General features: G+C 39.2%; 1 protein-coding gene across 2 annotated transcripts in view; it reads right to left on the bottom strand.

The window, feature by feature from the left end:
• Positions 1-12101, bottom strand: part of lrrtm4l1 (leucine rich repeat transmembrane neuronal 4 like 1) — a 56250-nt gene extending 44149 nt beyond the window's left edge. For both annotated transcript variants that reach the window (XR_005613582.1, XM_039614306.1), the window contains exon 1: positions 11547-12101. Coding sequence is in view for 1 of the 2 variants with exons in the window: in XM_039614306.1 (XP_039470240.1) it covers positions 11547-11550 (4 nt within the window). In the remaining variant the exon portion in view is untranslated. The remainder of the gene's footprint in view (positions 1-11546) is intronic.
• Positions 12102-12540: the final 439 nt, after the last annotated feature.

Below are 12540 nucleotides of genomic sequence, written 5' to 3'. Positions count from 1 at the left end.
CAATAGCAATAAAAGGCTTTAAAACCAGCTTTCTTATAAGATGGAATTGTACTCTTAGTCAAGTATGTAGGAGACAAGTAGAGCTGACTGCAATTTCTTTTATTTTGTGCAGCAACCAATGCTTCAACACAATTTGCAGCTGATGAAAATGCAATTGAAGACCATAAATATCAATTAAGAAACAGGTTCTGTGCTCCAGTATCCCTGGGGCTCAACAACTTCCTGAACAGAGGTAGTTTGCTGAAGTTACACTCAAATGTGCACACTAAATGTCAGCTGAAATGGGCTTCGAATGCAAAAAAAAAGCAAAAGTTATTACACAATATCCTAAAATATATATTTTCCCCAATTACCTCACCCAAGGCCAGGTTCCAGTGGCAACCTTTCCAAAATCCCATAAAAGTGACACTGCCCCTCCCCCCAGGACAGAGTGGTCTCTGGCAGGCCCAGCAGAGTCAGCTGTCATCTTCCTTGGCGGTGAGACAAGTTGATATTTCATTTGAATGCACGGTGCTCAGAGCACTGATGCAAAGGCTATTACCCAGAGTGCCCAAGTGGGTTGGCCAATAGCGCTACATGCTGCAACAGGCCACATGCTGGGGCACTTCAAAGAAATGAAAGTGTGGAGAAAAAAAAAAAACCCTAAATATTTCTTATTAAATGTTCTACTATATAAAAGATAATACACATTAAAAGGAGGGGTGTATGAGGTGGCTTTTAAAGGTTACTGACTGGCAGAAAAGTATAGTTAGCTTTTTATATTTAAACATTCATTGCAGCTGTGCCTATTTTAAATTGGAAAATAGAAGACCGTCTACACTATAGGCTTAATTGTCACTTTCTCTTTCTTTCTTCTCTGTAAACATGCCAACATACTAAACTAAGTAAAGATAGGATGTGACTGTGAGAAATACTGATCCCAATATGAGGCTTTAGTCTAGAAATAAAAGAGTATAATACATTCTAATCTGTATTTTTGCATAACCTAAAGCTTCAGGTAACAAGATTTCTCCCAGTCCTACTTCCTGTGTATCTTTTTTTACCTGACACTTCTTTTCTGACACAGGAGAATTTTAAAGTGTATGATGTGTGATTGAGCTTAGGCAAGCAAAACTGTAGGGTACTACAGCATGTGTGATATATTACACTATTGAGTGTGTTCACTCAGATTTAAGGCACATAGAATTAAAAATACTTCCAGAGGACAGAAGAACGTGACATATTACCAGTCACGGGGCCTATCATGCAACTGTGATTAATTGGACACAGTGGCATTACAATATTGAAATGAAGTACCTTTTACACACTTAAAACCCATTATTTTACGGCCATTAATTTGAAAATTGGAGTCAGCTGTAATTTCAACTCACAGCGAAAGCATGAAGCAGTATAAAACAGCTGATTTATGATAAAAGCTTATTTTACTACTACTGGAGCTGCACATACGTGCATACAAACGAGCAGCCAGTCCTACATACACAATACACTGCATATCGTGAGCAAAATATATGTAAAAGTGGAGCTTAATAGCAGTAATAGAAAAATACAGCTTAAATGGGGCAGCATCCATTAAAATTTTAAATGAAATGAGCAGTCAATTCTGTGAGCTCAGTTATTCTGTCTGGATTTGTGGGAGACGTAGTAACTGAGGTCTATTGAGTCCACGACCTACTCAAGCATAGCAGTTAAATGGGGAAATGAAGACAGACAGAGCTGCTCTTGCTGGAACCTTAACTAGGAAAAGAGGCATAGAGTTGTGTGCATGAGTTCTGGCAAATAGAAAAGAAGTGCAACCACTGCAGCAAAGAATTAGCCAAATGTTAATTAACTTTTATGTCATTAACTTGATAAATAAGGGTGAAGACTGATGAGTGTTCCACGTAGACCGCATTTGTGCATCCACTCTGTACAGTTGTTTGAGGGTGTGCTTTGCCATTCTGCCCAGCAGATGCAAAGCGTCATCTGAAAGGCTTCTTTGTCTTCGAGATCTTCTGCATTTCGACTTTTCTGCTGAACTGGAATTTCATATATAATAACAATGAAATCTGTTATTATAAGATATAGTCACATCTTAAAAGTGAACTTACTTCTAGTGGCCATGTGAACAAGTGCATATAAAAAAGTAAAGATAAATTCAACATCTTGGTAACTTAACAAAAGTAGTATGCATTCAGGATTTTAAAGCACATTAACCCAAAACAAAAGTAAGGTACATTTGCACCGCCCTTCACAAATGTAGATTTGGACAGGGAATAGATAAAAGTGCTCTTCAATGCTCTTTGAGAACTCTTGCATTAGTTGCTTCAAACAGGGGAAAAAAGTGGCTGATATGATGTTCAGTTGATAGATTGAAATTTCCTTGATAAATAGCCAACCAGACAATTCAACTGTTTTGGGAGCATGACTGAATAATTTTGGTCGATAATCCGTTACTTATACTACTCTACGCATTGTTAAGTTATGAAAGGTATGTGCATTCAGGAAAGCTTAGGCAGTTCTTGTCATAAAATTAAAAAAAGAAACCTGTTGCTGCATGGGGTTGTGTTTATGCCTTTACTCTTTAAATATGACAATACAAAATATGTCATTTCCTCATAGGCACGCCTATAGATTAACTCTTCAAGACCTAATTTTGTAATCACGATTTTCTAAATCTAAAGAAACTGAAGTCACTTGTTGGCAACCAAAGAACACAGAACACACGGCAGTCAAAATAAGCATGTCAGCATGAAGTAGACGGGTCCCAAGTGAAACTTTTCTCAATTTTGGGGTGAGCAATTAAAGTGACTACCAACGGGAGGGAAGACCACTGTTAATCAACATATATCAGGGTTACCTAGGCAACTGGAGCCTGTAGTGACATTCTAGGCAACCAAAGGCCAACACGCCTCCTGTGTGAATGCCCCTTAAGCATATAATATTCCAGATCAATAGGATGAGTAACATAATTCCATGTTTATGCATTTATTATTTATCCACAACTAACTGTAATAAACATCAATACCTATTTAAGAATACTGTGCAGAGGTGCTGAAAGTAAAGGCTAATGATGGATATGCTGCTTCTACAATTCTTGATTCTGACCGGCAGACAGTAAAACCTGAGATCACAGTTTGCAGACCTAAATGAAAGAGCTAATATTAACCTGCAGTTAAAGACAGCAAATTCATGGCTTAGTCAAAGAATGTCAGGACGAGGAAAGAGAACTTGTCTTTTGCTAGCTACAGTGAAGAACGAGCCTGTGGGTCTAAGGGACTGCTGCAGGGGAAAGCAGAATGTAAATGTAACTGAAACCCCACGGAAAATAAAGACATTTGGAGAAAGTTGCCAGTAAAGTGTGGCAGGGAAAGTGGTGGTGCGACAGAAAGTTAACATCTCTGGATGTCTGTCTGACAGATAGAAGCAGGGGAGGGGAGGGGAAATAATGTCTGGGTGTGTCAGAAAGAATACCACAGTATCACAGCTGGAATGGAGAAAGACTGGTTGTGATCTGTATTGTTTTAATTTGAGTATGTGCCAACAATTAGTGAAAATTAACTTCAGGTTTTTCAAATTTGATAGAGCTTTAAATCTATGAGCCAGAGTGTGTGAAACATCATGTCTAAAGGTGCGTGTTGCCTAGCAATGCGAGCAGCAGGATTTCACCTTCCATTACATTTTAAAAACAGAACAGAAATTAGATGAATACAAAATGTTAAATAGTTAAATGGTTTAAAGCAAGTGGCCATGGTGTAGGGAGGAGCCTACCAATGAACTTACTTCTTTAAAAATAAATGAATCTTGTTTATGTTTCCATGAGCTAAAACTAAAGGGTTAAGATCATTTTAAATTATTTTCTTTTTCAGCAAAAAAACAAAACGGATGTGCCGGACCACATCAGGTCAATTGGCGATCATGTTTTAAAAAGGAAATGAATGAATTCTTTCACTTTTTGTTCTTTTTTGGAGCTGTCTACCAATTAAATAATCATTACTACAGTTTAGACTGGCGCTCTAACCGATGTCATTTAAGCGAAGGAGCCCAGCAAATAAAAACATGACAACTAAAGTGATGTCTCACACAAGTCACAACCTAATGTAGAGTATTTGTACACACTACATTCTTAATTTGCGAAGAGGAAGACCTTTAAAAGGGCTAATTGGTAATTTTGAATGTCAACATTTTTATACCAGCAGGTTTTTGTGTCCATGAAAGCTGCCCGCTTTTGAAAAAGCCAGCCTTAATGAGAAGAGTTGGATGGAAGTGCTCTTAGCCATGTGACTTTTTAAAGTGAGCTTCAGCCAGCCCATTCTGGTCTGGTGCCTACAGTTTTCTCTCAGCCATACTGCTGGCCTGATATTGGTGTGACTTTGAGCCTCATGAATATCCATAAATACACATCTGTTTATGCATGTGTGAATAACCTATGTTTTTCTGAATATCACAGACTATCACAAAAATGACATATTGAAAACTGAGAATAATAGATGGAAATCTGCGGTACTTAAGAGATGTCAGAGTACTGTTAGACATCAACTTTAATTATCTGGTGGTTGCAATGTTTTGATCTGACATGACACGTCATGTCTTACGAAGATCCATGAAAGACAAGAAGCTGCAGAAGTGTAATTAAACTTATCCAACAGCGGACAGTTTTTATTATACCTTGATATCTGCTATTTTATCTAGCTATTGTACTCTTTATCTTTTCTAGTCTAGTGGAAGAAGTTTAATTCCTTGGTTGAAAAGATACACAAAATTTTAAGTGCAATTTCTTCACAAATAATAAAGTACAATATAAAGTAATAAGCAAGTTTCACTCCAAAATAGATTTTTCATATTATTTTCCTTTGGCCTTTAGCGCTACTTATCCATCTACATTGTGTTGGTGCGATTTGTCCAGTTTGGAAATACTAGCTGTAGAACTGTCTGTCTTCTTTTAACTATACAAGAACTAAATGAATTTGCTCTTCCAAAAAAATAAACACAAAACTTCCCTTCCAGTAATCATTACATAGAAATCCAAAAATCAGCCAGCTTATGTGACACGATGTAACCACTTGATGATCTCCACCTTATCATATCAGTAATATCAGTAATCATATCAGTAATATAAACTGGCTGAATGGTTCTATTGGTTGGCAGATACTGTTTGTCAGAAAGACAGAAAAAGTCACTACGTAAGATTGCTTGGAGTAACTAGGTCATGACTTCTGGAATGAGATATTGCTGCTGAGTTTTTTTAAATGTATTTTTTGGCACACTGCACATCACAAGGTCAGTGCCATTTAGTTTGATTATGTTTAAAAGAAAGAAGACATCTTCATACAGTGGATACATCCAAAATAGGGCAACTCACACCAAAACAATCTTGATGGATAAAGAGATTTACGGGCCAGAAAAAAATTTACATAAATATGATTTTGGGATGAACTGTCCCATTATTATGATGGAATTTACTGTTCTGGTTGGGGTGGATCTGCCTTTTATTTACCTACCTATATAATTTTTAAGAATCAGCATTTAAAGAAAAATCTTTGTATCTAAAGTCCAGGCAGTATCAAACTGCATGAGGCAGACAGGCTGCTTCTCAAACTGTTCCACCCAATAAATCAGCCATATCACAAAGTCTTCCATCTTTACACCCACAGCGCTTTCCATCTCAGGCTGTCAGTGACAGCTGAAACTCTTCACAGCCCCATAACATCGTACATATCTAGAACTTTACTGCTCCTGCCTTTCCTATGGGCCTACACACTCACACACATGCACAACTTATTGGTTTATAAATCGGTGCAGAGAGCCAGAGAGCTCTGCAGATCAATATAAGTGCTGATGTCAAAAGATCAGCACAAACTGAACCGTTTAAGCTGGCCACTGCAAAGCGTGTCTGCTGTAAATGTTGAGGAATTGACAACAGAGATGATGTTAATGCATAAGTGTGTGTGTCCAAATGCGTGTGCATGTGAGTGGTGGCATGCTAGTAATCAGCAAAGGTCGAAAGCATTGTAGGTTACTTTCATCCAAAATTGTGGCAAGATACATTTGTGTTTAATCAGAATTCAGCACTTTGTGCCAGTGATTAGTCAGTCCCAATGCGCATTATAATCAGTTTAATGATTTCTGTTGCTCATGCTGTAACCAGCTCATTTTACTTTGAGAAAGCTATATTGCATTAGATATCTGAACTCTGGATCGTGGATTCTGCCTTCATCATTTTAACTGCTTCTTACATTGGTTTTCACTGGAGCCAGTTAAAAAAAAGAAAAAAAAGAAAAAAGGGGGTAGCATAGATAGTTGAAAACAAGGTGCATTTTCTTTTTCCAAAATTCTTTTGCTAACCTGAAAATCAAGACTCCTGGCATAAATTCTTCAGAATAAAGCACCAATTGCACAAATGGCTCTGAATAAAACATAACCAAGGCACAAAACTGGCATAAATTTTATCTGAACAGTTTCTTCTTCTCTTTATGTGTCTTCACACACATGAAGATGAGCATACACAGGGATGCTGTGGTAGTCAGGATAAATGACAGTGTTGGTCATTACTTTTCATTACTTTAAAGCCCCTGGAAACCTAATTTCTAAATCAGCCTCTTACAGGTCATATGAGCGATGGGCTACTACATAAATTAACACTTTCTCTGCCAAAGTTAGAACCACTGCAGGTTCTTTCACATAACAAATTTTCATCATGTGCAAAGGTCTGGAGTGTGGGGGACATTACTGGAATAAAGTGATGTCATGTACTTCCATGCAGGGAGTGCAACATAGTCATGAGTTGCATTTTACAACTGAATTTATCGTCTGCCTAATGCATAATAGTTGCGGCCACTTTAAGAGGATACGCCATTAGTCAACAACAGAGACACAGGTTTCATCCAGATTTTTGTTTGTGATTTGGGCAACGAAATTTCTTTGGTTAAGCTTAGAGAAAAACTGTGCTTTTAGTCAGCTGAAGCAAACACCTCTGTCAAGTCATCATAACCTTAACAACTCTCTATGAGTGTCTAAATATAACCATAAAAAGTTGAATGAAGTTGAAGATTGTAGACACTGCAAGCGGATAATGTGATGGAAAACTGGATTGTGGGTAGAAAAAAACAAAGGACACAGTCAAGACATTTTCAATAACAATATTGTTATGATTTGCCTAATATATTAACTAGAAACCATTACTTGTAGTATCAAGATATATAATATAACTCAATACAATAAGAAGTATAGAACACAGTCTTCAATCATTAAAATTGATGACAAACACATCTATGCTCAGCAGCCACGACACTAGGTACACCTGTTCAACTTTTTGTAAGGTACATAACTAATCAGACAATCACATGGCAGCAACTCTATCTATTTAGGCATCTGGACATGGTTGAGATGACCTGCTGAGGTTCACACTGAGCACCACAATGAGGAAGAAAGTTGATTTAAGTGACCTTGAATGTGGCATGGTTGTTAGTGCCAGATGGGCTGGTCTGAGTATTTGAGAAACTGCTGGTCTGCTGGGATTTTTCCACACAACCATATCAACAGTTTACAGAGAATGATCAGAAAAAGAGAAAATATCCAGTGAGAGGCAGTTCCTGGGTGAAAATGCCTTGTTGATGCCAGAGGTCAGAGGAAAATGGCCAGACTGCTCTGACCCGATGGGAAGGCAACAGTAACTGAACACTCATTACAACCAAGATGTGCAGAAGAGCATTTCTGAATTCACAACATGTTGGCCGCTGAAGCAGATGGGCTACAGCAACAGAAGACCATAACAAGTACCATTCCTGTCATTTCAACTGGCTCGCAAAAGCTGGAAAATTAGAGGATTTGAAAAACATTTCCTGGTCTGACTAGCCTCGATTTCCCGCTGCTTGCATTGTTAGCCTCGAAGATCACATTGAGTTCACTGTACTCTAACGGCATCCATAGTCACCAGATCTCAATACAATACAGCACCTTTGGGATGTGGTGGAACAGAGAAGTCACATCTTGGATGTGCAACGGACAAATCTGCAGCAACTGTGTGATGCTGTCATGTCAATATGAGACAATATTTATGAGGAGCTGATCAAAGACTTTAGCTATGTTTGTGTTTTTCTGTAAGATTTGAAGTCTCTGACCGGTCACAATTAATTTAGTTTCTTACATATGTACTGTCGTGTTTGACAGTACATATATCATGTTCAACTTCTGACAGAAAATAAGTATTTAAGGGAAAATTAACCGTATATCGTCACATCTAGATATCAAGCATAAAGAACCTTTAAGCTTGACAGAAATGTTGTTTTTATTTCTCAAATCACTGTTTAAAGTTTTCTGACAAGTGACCTCTTGTGGCCACATGAATAATGACTGTGGTAACTGAGTAAGTGGTGTTTGATGATGTCATTGTCGGTTTCTTTTAACCAAAACCCCGATCTCTTCCCTATTTACCAAGTGATTTTAGCTGCAGAATCGTAGCAGATCAGAATCATTTTGGATAATTAATTATCTTTTCTGTTGCTCAGGCTGGTGGACTTGCAAAGAAAGCAAATCAAGCCAAAATATTAAGAAGCCTGCATAATCAAATGTAAAACCATGACAACCAAATTCAGGCCGTGATGCACCTCAGTGGCATAAAACATTATCATATGCCTCTAGCTGCAGAATCTTTTTCTTCTCCAAGCTCAGCTCCCACTTCTTACTGCCAGACTTTGTTCTCAGTTTTGTGTGTCTGCCCATATTTCACTGTATCAGTTCAATGTGCGGGACACATTGTTTGGGAAAGCCATTCACAGTTGAAGTCATTGCAGGATTTCAAGAAAAGGAAAAATATTGGAAAAGGCATTGCTTTTCAAAATAGCCCAACAGTCTGCACAACAACAGGGACAAAAACCCTTCAAATCAATGACCTGGAGGTACACTGAAGAATCTGCTATATTATGACAGTTTGATGGCACGAGTGGGAAGCAGTACAGAACATATTACTAAACCTCAGCAAAAAAATGACTAATGGGGACTTTCAGTCATTCTCAGAATAAGGAAAGATTCCTCACAATGAGAATAATTCTTAGTGATGGCTTCAGCAGGTTTTAAAGTAGCTAGAGCTACAACTGTTTAGACTGTTCAAAGTCAGACTTTTTTGTCTCTACTTTTTCTATAAAGTAGAGACAGGGTTTAGTAAAAGTCATAAAGTCGTGCAAAGACTAAAGAAAACTGCAACAAGTTCTGTTATAGTTTTAATCCATAGGGCAGAGAGACCTTGTCTTTTACATAAACTTATTTACTATATTTGATTTAATTAAAACTTGGCAGTATTACTGGAAACATGAATTCAAGAAGCTGAGGAAAAAAGTAGACTGCAGGAGCTGCAGGAAAGTGGATGGTTTACTGCCAAGAGCAACCTATAAACAACAGTAGATCTCCTAATTATCTGCACTATTATAAGCCTTAAAATGTGAAATTTAAAAAAAGCTGTGCACACAGGTGACTTCTTCTTTTTTCTTTTCTTTTTTCTTTGTTTTCAAAGACATTCAGTTGAGGCTTTTCAAGAGTGCTCCATGGACTAATTAGTGTCTCAGTCTGCTTGAGGAAACTGATGGATTATTGAATATAAGGGACGTTATTTCAGTCTAACGGCTCTGTTGCTCTTGTCTGCTCAGTTCTGCTACAGTAGATGAGTGTGTACGGACAGACTGGTGAACACCGAGATGGCGTGTCACAGAAACTCTTGCTTCACTCTTCGAGCTGAAAATGTAGCTTCCTTGTTTCATTTATTGTTGTGGGATGATTACAAGTTTCACTGCTTGGGCCATTTAGAGGGGAGTTCACATCCATCACTGTTTAGCTGTCAGTGAAATTGCACACTGAGCAATTATGCATTGTAAAAATATTACTTGATTGTTTGTTACCAGTTTTGAACATGCAATGGCCAAAAAGAAAAATGTGAGATGTGACATTTTACTACATTTCTATGTTTTTGTGTTTTTTTATCAATGCAAATTGAATGCATTGAAGCTGAGTCAGTCTGGCAAAACAGGCACAGTGAAGGAAGTTGTTATGGGAATTATTCACAGTTAGACCAAGCTATTGATTAATGAGAGGACAATTGAGCAATTTTCTGTAGATGCTACACTGTTCAGCTGCTAGTTTTCTGTACATCATATTAAGATAATACCAAGTTTTATTGTTGAATTCACAAAGAAAACTTCAGCCCTGCCAACAGCATAAACTTCCCCTAATTAATCAGCCCCTGAATGAAGAAAACAAGGTGATGGGTGCGACTGGGATGTGAGAGAGCGCTTTAGTGAGAAGTGTGGATATCCTAACAAATGCAGCCACTTATTCTGGGTTATAGTAATTGTGATGACATAATTAAAATGTGCTCATTAGCAGCACTAAGCTCCTCATTACTTGGGAAAATGCCACAATTCTGCACAGATGTGTAGGCACCATGATTTCCTTGGGCCTGTTTCAGCTTTTCATTAGATTTAGTAATACAAAAATAAAAACAAAGAAAAGGCGCATAAATCCAACAGAAAACCAAGTCAAACAAAAAGAATGGCTGCAGTGTTAGGAAGAGTAAAAAAAAGAAAACGACTCATATGGGTTTCAGTGCACCACATGCTCTGGTCCAACGGTGCGTGTAAGCGCTCGTGCATGCCTGGATATGAATAATAGTCTTTCACTGAGCTATTCAACAACAAAAGTTGCACTGAAAGGAAAGGACATGAAACATCATGAGGTTTTCTGTTTGAGCAGCTCCAGACTGCTTGAAAGTGACAGCATCATTTCATCGCATATTCAGTGACAATCCCAAACACCCACAACTTGTTTGAGGACCCCAAGTATATGCAAAAAAAAAAAAAAAAGTGCTGGAGCTGCAGAACACGAAGAAGCCCCTGAAACACTGAAGAGAAGTGTGGGTTTGTAAGGCTGAGGAGTGAATTTAGCTTTGGAGCACCCACAGTCAGTAAAATGGAGGAGGTGATAGGCAGTGTGGGATGAGATTGTAGGTACCCAGAGCTGTCAGGAGAAGAGGGGCAGTCAAAACATGTCAGTGCTTAGAAAGGAGAAACAAGAGGGGGTATGAGGTGGAAGCCAAAGAAAACAGGCACATCTCACCACCACATTTTGCCCGTTTCAGGTCAGGTTCAGATTGGGTGAACAAACTTGTCATTGCAGCTTAAAAATCAAGGACAGTTAATGAGCTGTTCAGCTTCAGCTCGTGTTGCAATGTCTCGTCGACTGATTCAGATTAGGGCTACATCACTTCCACACCAATAAGGTGACAGTAGTCTTCTCTGTCTCCTCGCCTTGATATTCACAAGCATGAACTCTCCCGTCTGTTTCTTCCTTCCTTTTTTTCCCCTCAGAAAACGAATAGAAAACGAAAGCCGCTTTTTTTTCAAGTACTCACACAGATTCTGAGCGAATAGGACAAAAGTAGTCTCCTGCTCTTAAATAAGGGAGATGCCAGCTTGCTGCGCATTAATATGCCACAGAAGACTTGGGGATTTTTTTCCTAAACGTCTACACATTCACAAAGGGCGGGAATCGTTTCAAAACGACACAGTTCTCCACTTACTTACCCATATTGTCTCATCGGTCCGTTCCCTCCGTCCTCCGTAGCGCTATCCACCGCACAGATCACGACTTCTTCTCTCTTGTCTTTTCTTGCCAGTACCTGGAGAGCCGAGGAGCTCTTTTCGCCCCTCACGCCGCGGGTGACTCACCTGCCTTCATTCTGAAAAACTGTCTCTCGATTATAAAAAAGCTTTTAAAGTTTGCGCACATGCTTCCTCACACGAAGCAACTTTCCAGACCTGTCGCGAATAGCCGTGTCATCAAGCCCTAAGTTGGAAGCCAAACGCCTGGCTCTACAGGGTTCTTTTACCCTGATAGACCCTTGGTCTCGGAGCAGGTACCTTTAGTAAAAAAAAACAACCCAAAAAACAAAACTACAACCAAAAAAACAAAACAGTCACGCTGCAAAAAGTTGAGAGGTTAAAACGAGCATTTACCACTGGGATCACTTGCAATGAACGGCTGTGCGCCAGGTGTCCTCTGCGCAATCGTCCAGCGGAGCAGCAGAGGCGCTAGGCACGGAGCACAAGCAAGCACGGGCACTGTCGGGGGCTCCTGTGCAGTGCTTTGGCGAGGTTTGCGTGTGCGCGCACGGCTGCGCGAGGGAACGTGTGTTCGCGCATGTGGGAGAAAGAAAAAGAGAGGGAGTGGGAGAACACGTTCGACGCAGCATTTAACAGCTGCAGGCATATTTTTGGTCATATATGAAATTTTTATTTTCTTTTGTTCTTATTTTTGTTTCTTTAGGTTCATCTGCTTCTTCCACCGCCACCACAAATCAGCGGAGGAGCCGCCCCCCATTTAACATGCTTTTCCAAGTCTATTATGCAGGTGTGGAGGATATGGTGAGGGCTATATGTGGTCGTCATTATATCATGAGTGGGTAGCCTGCCTGATCCCACCTCGTGTTGCATAATTATTGCAGATAGATCGACAGGAAACCTGTTAGAGCGGGGAAACTGTTGGACAGGGTGTCGGGCTAATTAAAAATAGAGGAAT

Source organism: Oreochromis aureus, linkage group 7 (assembly GCF_013358895.1).
Source record: "Oreochromis aureus strain Israel breed Guangdong linkage group 7, ZZ_aureus, whole genome shotgun sequence".
Lineage (NCBI taxonomy): Eukaryota > Metazoa > Chordata > Actinopteri > Cichliformes > Cichlidae > Oreochromis > Oreochromis aureus.
The sequence above is the reverse complement of the archived record's forward strand: the minus strand, read 5'-3'. Positions and strand labels throughout refer to the sequence as shown.